General features: G+C 39.4%; 1 protein-coding gene across 1 annotated transcript in view; it reads left to right on the top strand.

The window, feature by feature from the left end:
- Window positions 1-5140, top strand: part of LOC108801115 (1-acyl-sn-glycerol-3-phosphate acyltransferase epsilon-like) — a gene marked incomplete at its 5' end in the record, with an annotated part of 19427 nt that extends 14287 nt beyond the window's left edge. Inside the window, 2 exons of the mRNA XM_018573068.1 lie at window positions 3824-3947; window positions 4581-5140. Of these exons, the coding sequence (XP_018428570.1) occupies window positions 3824-3947; window positions 4581-4806 (350 nt within the window). The remainder of the gene's footprint in view (window positions 1-3823; window positions 3948-4580) is intronic.
- Between the last annotated feature and the right edge of the window lie 8820 nt (window positions 5141-13960).

The following is a 13960-nucleotide window of genomic DNA, read 5'->3' as shown; positions in this document are numbered from 1 at the left end:
CTGTGCGTGGTGGGGGAGGGGGGGGGGGGGCGGAGACAAATCCTATGCTACTTGGCCTTCATAGCTGGAAAATACACCAGCTTCCATTGCAGGCATTATTAGTGGTTAGGTCCCATAGATGGCCAGATTTCTTACTAAAAGCTGCTCTTACTAATCTTGAATGTGTATTCTTCCAAATGCTGGCAATATTTGACTAAAGCTGGCCATACACGGTTATGTTTTCTTTGTTCAGCTCTCAGGTTGAACAAAGAAAATATAACTGTATCCTCCATCAATGCTTATGAGCAAGGATGGAGGAATCCCCCACTGCCATAAAACCGAACCCGGTGGCTGCTGTGGTGCAAATCTTTTCAAAAAGTGAAAGACTGGAAACATCCTGACAAGATGTTGTTACCTCCCAAGCGCCTATTAGTTCTGTACCCATTTGAGGAGGACTTTGTTGAAAATGTGCTGGATCTGGCAGTATTGCAACAAGGCAATTATTATGCCAGTGTAGGATACAAGCAATTTGGAGGCTCTTTCTGGAACTTTCTTCTGCCTGTTCAGGTCCTGTGCTGCAACCTGTATTAGACGTTAGAAACCAAGGCTGAGGTCGAATATTAAGCTGGCCATACACTGCTCAGTTTTTTTTTTTCGTTCAACCCACAGGCTGAACGAAAAAAATATTGCGGATTCCTCCAACGCTACAAGCACGTTGATGGAGGAATGCCTACTGTTCTTTTTGTATTCTGACAGCGTCCGCTGAACCCAGGCAGAATATCCAAACAGGGCTGGCAGCTTATCTGCCGGTTCTGTTTGTACGAAGATTTTCAGACCGGCTCCTTTAGGGCTTGTTCACACCAAATGCAGTCCAGATCTGCACGGCTTTCTGCAGTGCAGTGTGTTATACCGCGTTTCTTGTCGCGTTTTTGATGCGTTCCGGGCCGTTTTTGGTAAAATGGGCTTTCAGTGCGTTCCAGGGCGCTTGCATGCATTTTTGATGTGTTTGCATGTGTTCCAGAGCAGGTAGAATAGGGCTTGCAGCTGTTTTTTTTTTTTTTAGGGATGCACCGATATATCGGCCGAAAATGGCACTTTTGGCATAATGCCGAAAGGGCCATTTTCCTGCCGATACATCGATGCATCGCTGATTTCTTTCCTCCCCGCTGGGCGCTGCTCTATGTCCCAGCCGGGAGGATAGAAACTGTGATAGCCGGCCGAGCGCTGCGAGAGGAGAGCGCAGTGAGCTGCCGGCGTCTCCTCCCACACCGCTTAGCCGCCTATCACAGTCCGGCAGAGCGGTGTGGGGGCGGAGACAGCGATGTCACAGGAGGCTGGGCTTTCCTCCCTACACCGCTCGATCAGCCTTCTGTGACAGCGTGTCAGAGAGAAGAGCAAGGTACACACACTCTTATTTGTACATAATTGAGGACATGGTATGGTAACTATATCCTCAATTATGAATGAATGGGAAGTGATCTACATCTCCTCCTGTTCATTCATAGTTGTGGTTATAGTAAACAAACAATGTCCTCATGTTATCAATGAACAGGAACACTCATAGAGAATTCCTGTTCATTGATAACAGGGGACACAGAAAAAGGGAAATATCAGGGGTCTGTTTAGACCCCTAATATTTCCCCCGAAGCCCCTAAAAGTAATGTAAAAAATAAAAATATTTAATAAAAAATAATTTAATAAATACAAATAAATATTAAAAAATTAAAGTTTATAAAACAATAAATAAAAATTAAATTTGAAAAAATTAAAATAAAAAACTTTTTCGGTATCGGTTTCGGCCTGACAATTTTTTTTATTTCGGTTCGGTTTTAACATTTCCATTTCGGTGCACCTCTAGTTTTTTTTACATGCTCTGGAACTGAACGCTGAGGTGTGAACTAGAGCCCAAAATATAATTGGAATACATTGGATGCAGTTTTGATCCGATCTGTAACCGCTCTGCTCCTGGAACGCGCTTGGTGTGAACAAGCCCTCAATCACATGATTGAGGAATGCCGGCCGAAAGGGTGCCAACAGCAGCACCCACTGTGCAAATTCTTGAGGATCTGGCTGAAATGTGCAGAGTGCGTGGCCACCTTTTTAGCACCAAACTTTATTGGCCTTTATAACTTGCATTAAACTAAAACAGCCATGCCCTGCAAAAGGTGTACAGAACTACATTGGATGCAGCAGGCAGTGTGTGGTTACTCCCAGCCAGGAATGGGTGGGAGTAATCGTTAAGAGCTGGGCTTTCTGCAATGGATACACAGATATCTAACAAGATTGGATACAGCTGTACCCACCTAGCAAACTCACGAGGGATTAATGTTGTATCACCAATTAATCACCTCCTATATTTTAAATGATCTATGACTGTGCATAAATTATAAAACAAATGTATCGTGGTCATTTTCCAACAAGTGTGTAATGTGATAGTGCTGTGTTGTGCTCACTTTTATGGGCCAACTAGCAATCTCTACAATTAAGGGTAAGTATAAGCAACGTAATGCTACACCATAACCATTGCCTTCACCCAAATAATTGGCAATTGTGTAGCGTTACGTGGTTTATACTTACCCTTAATTGTAGAGATTGCTAGTTGGCCCATAAAAGTGAGCACAACATGGCATTATCACATTACACACTTGTTGGAAAATGACTGATACATTGGTTTTATAATTAATGCACAGTCATAGATCATTTACAATATAGGAGGTGATAAAACATTAATCCCTCCTGAGTTTGCTATACGGACCCACCTGTATCAACCCAAAACTGATAAACCTCTTGGATAAACTTACCCTGAAGAATCAAATACAGACTTGGTCCCCAAAAACACTACAGCTTAGCTACAGTCAAACAAATCAGTAAATTTACCTTTTACCAGGGTTTTACATACATTTCCTTAATCCTTTTCAGCCTGCTCCAAAAGAGTTTTCTTGCTGCTTCTGGACAGTGTTGCAATCGTTAGCCAGTGATTTTGTGTTGTACAGCCTGTTCCAGTAAAAACACATGTTCTGTGGTGTATGTCCATGGCAATTTTATGTTTTGCTGGAATTTATATCTGCATTTTCATAGATGCCTTTATGCAGTGCCCTTTGTACATAAATGGCAATGCATTGGAGGCAAATTCTAAAGAATCTTGTATTTTGGAGTGATGCTGAAAAGTATAAATAGAAGATAAGGAAGTATTTACTTCTGTTCTAGCATTTAAAATGTTTATGATTACAAGCTGAGTAGGATTAAGTATATCAGCGTAATGTAAAGAACAGATTCTGAATATCTACCAATTCTCATGTGGAGTGATAAAATATGTATGAGAAAAGTGTAAATACGCTTTATCATTTAAGTGATAAGATTTTTTTTCCTGTCCCATAATAGTTTACATAAAGCAAGGATAAGCAGCATCTCATAGCCCCGTCTAGTAAATTTGCCGTTGGTTGTTCAGAGCATTGATTACAATATATAAACAGCTGTTGATTTTTGAAGATGAAGCCAAGTGTTATAATTGCCTTCCTACCAAGGAATTACTTTTTTGATCGTATTTTGTTATAAATCAACTGTGTTTTCTAAATAATGGAAGACTGAACACTATGTATGTATTTAGTGTTTAACACATGGATAAAAATCACCCAGCACCTTGCATGCACACTCATTCTGTAACTTTTGAATCTTGTCTACTGACAATTTTGGGGTTTAAACGCACCAGAAGTGACAGAAAACTCATGCAGATTTGCAGCATTTTCTACATTTAATTTTAATGAAACACAGGAACTTTTTATTTTTTTATAATGCTTTGACAGACTTGATAGGTCTATAACCTATTTTGATTTCAATTGTGCAGAATTTCTGTGTAAGGATTGTCCGAGAATTCATATAGCTGTGGAGCGTATCGGTGTGAAGGATATACCCAAGGAGCAGACATTTATGAGAAGGTGGCTACATGAGCGGTTTGAAATTAAAGACAGGTACGTAAATGTGTGGAGAATCAATGGCCACTTAATTCATGAACTGCTGATAAGATTAATGTTGCTAACCAATATTTTATTTGAACCGGCTCTACAGCTGAGTAATGCAGAAATAAGATACATTTTTGTTAATAGTCAAGGTACTTAAATGCATTTTTAAGGTTTGACTCGTGAGTTTAGTGTCACTTTAATTTTTCCAGTCTTCCCAGGGTGCTAAATACTCTTTGAAACTGTTGGCCAGTGCCACCCGCTACCTCACTTCTGGAAATTTTCTTGTGACTTCTTTGGATCAAATAAGACAGTAGAAGTCACAATCTGTGCTTAATTAAAATAGCCCTTGTTGTAAATGGTACTAAACTTGGATCTAACATATTCCTATTCACAATAAATGCCCACTTACCTGATTTGTAGACAATTATTTACTATTCCAATGATGATTTCTCATCAGCACCATATTGTCTTGCGAAATAGCACATAGCATACTGCATGTTGGACAGAACATTTAATACATTGCAGTGACGATATTAAGTTTGCATTTGGCAAAGGCTTAGTTTTTGACCATTAGTTTATTTTGTCTGCTCTGTGTTTTTGGTGTAACATAAATGAAGGAATACCTTTATGCTTTACTTTTAGGTTATTGACGGAGTTCTATGAGGCCACAGATCCTGAAAAACGCAATAAGTTTCCTGGTGAAGGTCATACTGCCAAACTCAGCTTGATGAAGACTGTGCCATCTTTGTTACTGTTAACTGGTGTAACTGCTGGCATGTTGTGTACAGAAACTGGAAGAAAATTTTATGTCAACACATGGATTTATGGAACTTTAATTGGCTGTCTATGGGTTAGCATCAAGGCCTAAAAAGACATGGTCTCAAATCAGCTGCACATCATACCAAAACTTTTTTTGTCCATAACAAGACATTGTAAACATTGCCTTATCCATAATCATCTAGTAAAATGTGAGACTGATACCTGTGTGATACATGTTATGCAAGTAATCTTTGGTATATGCTTACAATTCAATTTTTCATAACTTTAAAGAAAGGGTAACTTGGTATACTGATAATGAATATATTTTATAGCCATGAAATACCCTTTCTGCTACCTGCCAGTAGTGTTTGCACCACCCAAGTTCAGGGTCAAAGGTTACAAATCTTCGGTTGACACAGAGTTTAAAAAAGTAAATGTGCCAATATTTTCAGAGACAAGTTAGCCAGAAACTTGTATTTGTGGCTCCATATTTTTTAATGAAATAATTGAAAATAAATACACAAAATTTGTCTGCATTTTTGGTGCACAGCCAATCTTTTAGTACACCTTTTGTTTACTCATATGATGTCTTTTCAGCTAGACTCTTTGAGGTTGCTGAACCCAACTGGCTTTGGAAGGTGCAGTTCACCTTTTGTGGTTTCTAACCTTTGACCTCAAATTCTGTGTCTTACAAATGGAACTATATATTATCTAACTGTCCACACTTTTCAGTCGCATGTGTCTAACACTTATCTACGTTAAAGCCTTCCATTTTCTGGGGCCTGGAAAATGAAAGACTTTCTACAGTCAACCTCCCTGACCGGTAAAACAGTGTTTCCTCAGGGGACCTCTAATTTTAAAATCACACATTCAAGCAGGAGATTGGGAATATTATATAGCTAAAATGAACATGTTTGTTGCTTCCAACCGTTGTTCTGCAAGGAGAATTGGGAACTCTGCACTAAGTCCATGTGAAACACTGCACTACATTGGAACATGAGAGCTCAAAATTAAACTTGACTTAACAAATTTGCCCAAGCAACTAGTCATGTCTCTAGGGCATGAAAGAAGAATCTTAAATAGAGGAACTTAAAGTTCTTTAAAACCTTCTTTTTAGGTGGATTGACAAAACTCATTTGAAATTTTTTTAGCGGTTGTGTATTTTATATTTTCCCTGTCTATACATTCAAAAGAAAAATATAATCAGGAAAATAAAACTGAAGTTGTGGTGCTAGATACTACATGTTATAAAAGCATGTTTGTGTTTTATGTGCTTCTTTTCTGATTGTGTTGCATGTTTCAGTTTTGTGTGTCTGTATGTTGCAGATGTTTGTGTCAAATTATACGTTGTACTGTACTCTTTCCCTCCTTAATTTTGATAGTCAAAGGTTTATGTGGCATCTTAAATGCTGGTATGGTGCTATGCTATACTGCTGGCAAATGCGCTAGAGAATTTGTGTACTGATCCTCATGCTACGTATGTGCCTTTTTTAATGTATTTTTTTATTTTCCGCTCATGCTGTGCTCATTATAATCTATATCTTTAAACTTGTATGCAATATTCAGCTCTATTAATTTCATTTTTCTAAAGAAAGTTAGGAATATTCTCTTTCTAACATTGTTCAAGTATGAAATGTTTAGTGTATTGCACACTTAAACATGAACTCACCAGGGTAAAAAGAAAATGGCTTGTCAGTTTGCTTCATGGTGTGTAAAGGTCTTACGTTTTACATAGATTTGTTTTTGTTTTCTATCAGGGAAGGCTCTATGTATCTTACTTTGCCTAAACTGGTAAAATGCATAGGTAAGGAAAAATTGTGTCATCATTATGATATATTTACATTCTTACTATCCAGTATAATCATTTTTTAAATCCTTTTCAGTTGTTTACACACCTCTCCAAGAGTTAAATACTCCACATTTTCCAGGGGATATACCTTGATTTCACTTTTTTATACCCTTCCTCTTATCCTACACTTACACTATGCTTAATGCAAACTTGTACTTTGCCCATGCAGGGCATGAAGAAAGAATATGAATTCTAGGATCAACACATGGGAGGGCGTATTTAGAAAGCAATGAATGTGACTATCGCACATCTATTTGGAAGACTCATCTGCAGTGAATATCAAATTCACTGGTCTATAAATATGCCCTATGGAGTCCTTCAAGGCAGATGTCTTTCAGACTCCTTGAATTATCTGAAGCTTTTTACTGCATGCATATTTTTCGATATTTTCCTGGCCTTAAACACATACGAAAAATATAATAAGGCCAAAGCAGCATATTCAGTTAATTATCATCTTCCCTGCAGCATATACTCTCATTTCCTTCTCTCCCCTGCCACTCCGTATATGAAGAAAATAGCCAGTACTTCTGGGTATAGAGATGCATGGGATTCATTCTTCCATTCAAGTGACAGTGTTGGTTCTTGGTCACATAAGGGGCAGGAAGAGAGTACTCAACCATGTGAAAGCTCTGACATGGTTATTAGAGTTAGAGTTATTTGGAATTTACACAGGGCTTCCTTTCCTCTTTCACAGAAGTTTAACTTGAATGGGCTAAAAGATCAGGCTGAAGCCGGCAACGGTGCCACCTACTGAATGAATTTCAGCCGGTTCATCATGAACTGGCCAAAATTCGTTCAGTGGACACTTTAGGACTTTTTTTCTTTTTGTTGTAAGCTTGATGTCCTAAACAGTATGCCAAATTGGTACTTAAAGGAGAGTGCAGTAGAATTTGGCATGATGTGTGATAATGATGTCTGCAACTTCCCTATGAGCTGTGAAGTCTGTTATTGGGCATATTGCCATTAAATTAGGGTGTAGACACTTTTTATTGTTACACAGTAGTGTTCTTTTCATTTGATTTATGTAAGTTCGTGTTTCCAAAGATGGTGCAACAGTATGCTTTAGAAATTAATTTTTTCAGTTTTTTTTTTGCATGTCATGATGACTTAAGATTCCATACTCATGTCACGAACAAATGCTACATTTTTCAATGAATATGACCTAACAATTGATGTATATTCATTTAAGATATCACCCTATGTTGCCATCATCATTTTATGTATTCTTTGGTAAAGTGAGTTTAGATTTTGAATTCATTGTGTGAACCATTTTTCTCTGACATTTGACATCCATTGGTGTGGAGCAAGAGGCACAGGTTCATCCATAATTCTAGTGGTGTCCTGGAGCTTTATTAGTTCCTTAATAACTCAATGTTGTCCATCCTTTGCAGGTGCCGAGGGTCTTTCATATGGCAGAATTAATAAATTGCATAAAAAAGTGCTAAAATGAGCTGCTGTTATGCAGAGTATTTTGTTTCTGTTGCCAAAAGTGCTTCATTTCGATGAGGGAAGGTTATCAAAACTGGAGCAAACAGAATGTGGAGCAATTGCTTATGACAACCAATCAGCGTCTTTCTTTTTGAGAGCTTAAAAGAGAACTATGGGGTAAGAGTGTGTTTCCCTATAGTTCTCTTTAGGGTCAAGGGAGGATATATACTAACCTCCTCCCATGACCCAAAGCTCAGTATATGGCTGGCTATTGCCCACTATACACTCAGTGGCCAGATTATTATGACCACCCCATCAGTACTTAGTTGGGCCACGCGATAACTCCACGAGATGACTTCGTTGGGCCGCCTCGTGACTCCACGAGATGTTGAAAGGTGATGCAAGGGATCTGCCACTGCACTGTTGCCCTTCTGTTGTCTTGTACCAGCCTTGCCACTCTCCGTTCTGCCCTAACATTGACTAGTCGCTGACGGCCACAATTTGCACATTCAGACCCAGATTTTCGGCTGACAGTCCAGTCTTTAAAAACGTTAACAATGAGCCCCTCTTGAACATTTAATGAATTCTAGTGTTTTGCTGATACTCGCTCCATGACTCGTGTCAACAATCATCCCACGTTCAAAGGCTGTTAAATCGCGTTGTTTACCCATTATCTTCAGAAACAAATCACTTCTACTGTCGTGGTAAACAACCTGCTTCCCTATTTATAATGGTCTGGCCCTCTAGCAACTTCAGCGCGAAATTATAGCTAATTTGCCTACAAATGTCAGGTGGTCATAATAAACTGGCCACTCAGTGTATGTTGAGAGCGCCGCAGCTGGGACAAATCCCAACAATACTGTCGAGATCCACCCAGCTGTGTGAGTGACAGCTGGCTCTGCCTATCTAGAGGCAGAGCCAGCTGTGACCGCCCCTTCCCCATTCATTCCTCCACTCAGCGCTGGAAGATCGGAGGGGGGAATCCCTGCGTGGAGCGGTGACCATCAGTCAGGGAGACGATCGGGAAGTGATGGAATCGGTGCATGTTTCTGCTCACTTCCCGATCGATTGAGCGGACCTGTGACAGCTTATTTGTCACAGGTCGGCTCTAATTATCAGGATGAGTGGAAATCACTCAACTCATAGATCTCCTTTAACTGAAGGAGAGAAGCTGATTGATTACTATGGACCGCTTATACAGATTCTGTCTGCTCCAGCTTGGATAAATCACCCCCTATATATTTAAATGCCAACAATTTATAGTGCTTGATCATAAGCATGGTATGTTCATTGAGTAAGTGACCATTCTATTCTATTGGTATTTGCTTCCTGTTTCCATGTAAAGAAATCTGTTTTAAAGCTATACAGAAATACATTCCTGTAGAGCTTCACCAAGAGAAAATAGAATGTTTCTCTTAATCCCCCCTAAACAGACTGGTCTATGTGGCTACATTGTACTACATACCTCTGCAAATATCTGCTACAGACCTTAATCAGGAGGCAAAGGGATTTGGGAAAGGTTTACTTTTTGTCCAAGAAACCATTGTGACCTCCAAGATTAAATTAGGTATCTTACCTCTTTTTTTTCTCTGTGTGAAAATTTGTATGATTGGGAGTCTGATGGTCATCCAACTGTAATGCTGTGTCTACAGACCGCTGTAGAGAGGTTTCTATGGAAGCAAGAAATGGAGGTATTGCTAGAACCACCAGAAGTTGTCATTTTTCTAGTGTGGGTTAGATAATGGAAACAAACATTTAGTTGCTATATATAACATGACTTTTACTACCCTTCATTTTATCACATTTCTTCTCTTTTTTTGTAGTCAAATTGAAGTAGTCTGAATTTTGCCTCCTAAGGAGGTCTGATGTCTACCAGCACAAAGGTTATCGAAATCTTTATGCAGATTTAGATCATTTTAATAAAATGTAGCAGATAATTTCACATAGGGTGCTAATGACTATTCATAGATAGTAGCTTTGCTCTCATTCTGAATGCATATGTTCTGTTCCAATGAGGAGTATAGAGAGAGAGATGATTTGCTGAAAGAGGTCATGATTTAAAAGTAACCTCACATGGTCCAAAGTGTAAAATCATAATTACAGCAAGAACAGAGAATTCATATATGCTAGTTTTAGAAATATATTTTATGGAAATATGCTGCTGAAGGGAATTATGCTAGTGAATGCAGCAAAAACAACTTTACTGCCCTTTTTAGGAAAAATGTGCCAGCCATGACCATGTGCCAGCCAGAACAGCACAATAGCATTACTAGCTGGATGCATCTGTAGCTGTTTTTTATTGTTTGATTGGCTTTTGTATGTGGTTGAGGGGTGCCGGTGCTGATAGCTAGCATCACTACTACTACCATTACAAGCACATGCTGGAATGTAGTCATTATCTTTTGTTTGAATTTCCAATGAAGACGTTTCATATTTTTAATGAACTTCTTGAGTCTTTGGTCGACTAACATTATTGGGGGTGATTTACTAACCTAAACACACGCATGCACCAGGTGCGTGTGATTTTTACACAGCAAAGTGTATTTATCAACCAAAAAGTCTCTAAGCATATTTCCACTAATGCCATATATGGAAAAATCATGCACATGATGCATATATAATGCTGCTTCACAGTTTAGACAAAAATGGTTAGCTCATGCATTTACATTCCTGCATTCATCAACGCAAGCAACACAATGTAGAGCTAATTTACACAACATCACCCTGCAATTCAGGGCAGGGCTTTGCACAACACACCTGCTGGGTGTGTACACACTACAAAGGTGTCTAGATTCCACCCATAGATCATGCTGGGAGGGAACACACTACAGAGGTGTATACATGTTCGTGGTGTGTTTATAAGGTTAGTAAATCAACACCTATGGCCTCCCATGCTGACACCCCCAGCTCTGTTCCACATCTTGCCCTTACAAAAATGGAACCTCACTTCTCCTATGAATTTAGAACATTTCAATTTTAAAATGCCAAATGGAAAGTTCAGCTTAATGTGACACCCTTACAATTGTTATAGTTAAGAAGTAGAGCTTGGCATTCTGGCATGGAGTCCTAAAGGACAAAATGTCCACATGCTGTGAAACTGGTTTGAAGGTTCAAAATGTTTATGCCCATCCAAAACTGAAATATTAGTTTTCCTGAAGACATAAACTATAAAGTGTGACCTTGAGGAAGTGATGTGGCAAAGCAATTTTCCCAAAATTGGAATACAGTTGTCAGAGAGGATTTGGTGGGAATACTAGATTGGATTCTACTAGCCTCACGATCTTATTGAATAAATATCTTTAGTAAGTAAAATGGTGTCAATTTGAACTTTTGCATTGAAATGTGTTTTTTAGAATCTGGAAACAGAAAATGACAAAGCAGTGAGGATTCCAGTGGACCTTGTAGGAAATCAAACTTGCGTTTTGCTTCATTTAACTGTATAGCTTTGCTTTGATAGTGAGAAATTAAACAAAATATGCACTGAAGATTGTTTTTTTTTAATTTTTCATTTTGTTGAAGATGTAAACATTTTATATTGACCCATATTTTCCAGGCTTAGCAACAATAATATTGAATGAATTTCACGTAAACTTTATTTGCAGTGTTGTGTTGAACATTAATTGATCTTATTGCAAAGTGCCATGGTTTTAAACAAATCTATACACTTTCAATCTATAATTTTATTGTTAATGTCTGATAAAATTTGTAAAGAGAATAAACATTTGACATATTGAATTTACCAGTTTTATTTGTTTACGATTTTTAAAAAAAATTAAAGCTCAACCAAAGGATTTGTAAAAGGATTTGTTCAGCTAGTCTTATAACCCAGACACCCCTGCCAGACAGTATTACCAGGTCAACATCCTCACTTGTCTATGGTTCATCAAGACAGCCTGGTCTGAGGCCCACCACAGTTGAATGATTGGACATTGAAGACGTTGAAATAAACAGAATGGTAAGTAAGATTTAACCAATTATACTCTGTTGACCTTGTACAACTTCTGCATTTAGTCTTTGGAATGCTGGTAGATCTAAGGCGTTTTTTACTAGATCTCCAGTCATCAATCTTGTGACAGACTGATAATTCCAAGGAGGACTTTCTGCCAATTATCACCGCTTCCATAAATCAGTACTGCTTCCTTATGCTATACAGTGGTAAGTTCCCTGTTCTTGTCCTTTTTCAGATGTTTCTGAAAAATATCCTAGCCGTTACAAATCAGCACCTTTTGAGTCTGCGAACCGTCAGGCTTTATCCCCTTATAGATCAAACAAAAACTGAACTGAATGAGCCAATTACTGTCCTGTGTAAACGTTTGGCAAACCTTGATCAATTTACATGTTTTATTGAATTACTAAGTGAATAGTTAACACCACCTTTGTGGAGAACAAGCATATTTCTGTATAGTTATTGATGAAATTGAGTTATCAATTGCTCATCTGCCTGAAATAATTTCCAAACTAGAAGCATTTTATAGAGTGGTCAGAAAATGTGCAAAATCAAGAGCAGGAAAACTGTTAACTGGCTACAAGAAATATTCAGAGCAGGGGTGTGGAATTCCTATCGCCCGACGCCTGGGACAGACAGTTTTCGGGCGCCGGGCGAGCAGTTTCTACATTTAGCCAGGCTGCAGGCAAGCAGCACGGCTAAATGTAGTGTGGGAGACGTTTTGTACAAGTGATTTAAAGCCGTCCAAAACCACTTGTAACGAGTCTGAATCTCACTCCCCCTCTCTTCTCCTCCCCCTGTCCTCTCTCTATCTATCCCCAGCGGCCGGCCGTGTACCACTCCCGGCTGCCTCTCTCTCTGCACCTGGGCTTCCTTTTTGCCGTGGTCTTCGGGGCCCCCCCCCCCCTCTTGTGGGGGATCAGTGACCATGGCAAATTAGGTTAGAGAGCACGGAGCAAGGCAGAGAACGCTTCTCGGCTTTGCTGCGTGTGAATAGTGGCACAGGAATGCAGACTTCCTGTCACAGGAGAACCAGCACAGTGCTGTGCTAGAACTCCTGTGTTGGAGGTGACAGGGTCAATAAAGAGAACCTGTCACCTCCAAAAACGATCACACAAGGGTTTGTTAACCCTTGTGTGATAGCAATAAAGTCAAGTGAATAAAAAAAAGTAAAAAATAAAATATATAACATTTAAAAATGTAACTACATAAAAATGGGAAAAATACAAAGGCGATAAAGTTAAAAATAAATGATAAAAATAAAAAATATTACAAAGCAAAAATAAAAAGTAAGTAAAATCTAAAACATTAAAACCAACCCCTATCTGATTGCGAATAAATGCATGCATGGGGCTGTGTGTGTGCGTGCGTGATTCGTTACCGCATGGCAATCACGCACAAAACCGTGTGGACGGCTGGCGGTTACAGAATCGCACACCACCGCCGATCGTGCTGGCAGTGCCATTATTGTCTAATGGCACCCCAGTAACGCCAGGCAGATTGCACAGTTTCCCGCTTCAATAACACCCATGCATTCGCACATAATCGCGGTTGAAAACACAGCACGGTGTGTGTCGCATAAAAAGGTACATGTACCTTTTTTTCAGCGATTACCACGCGGATATAACCATTGAAATCAAGGGGGCCGCGTGGCAACCGCACACGGTCGCCCAAGTCTGCACCCACCCCAAAGGGTAAATTCACTTTCCCAAGTAATTTGGGAAAAATTTAGTTACCTGCACAAATCTGGTCCCCTCTCCCCCCGCTATACTTACCTTTCAGGGAACGGTCCTTTCCATCCCCCAGTATGGGTGTACTATCTGTACCTGTGCCATGTATTCTGAATTTCGCTTGCAAAGTTCAAGCACTCGTTGGTCAGCGCCGTCACCTGACGGCGCTGACCAATGAGAAGCTCTTCTTGGCACTGCTAAATACGGTTTTGGTTAAATGTTTTTTTTTCTGCAGAGGGGCGTTAAGTTGGCCAGTAGCCATGCTGATCCAATACCTTTTTGATATTTTAAATATCAGTGACCTGGGAAA

This window comes from Nanorana parkeri, unplaced genomic scaffold, assembly GCF_000935625.1.
Source record: "Nanorana parkeri isolate BGI_ZX_2015 unplaced genomic scaffold, ASM93562v1 scaffold2226, whole genome shotgun sequence".
NCBI classification, from domain to species: domain Eukaryota; kingdom Metazoa; phylum Chordata; class Amphibia; order Anura; family Dicroglossidae; genus Nanorana; species Nanorana parkeri.
This window is presented reverse-complemented; position numbering and strand designations above follow the sequence as displayed.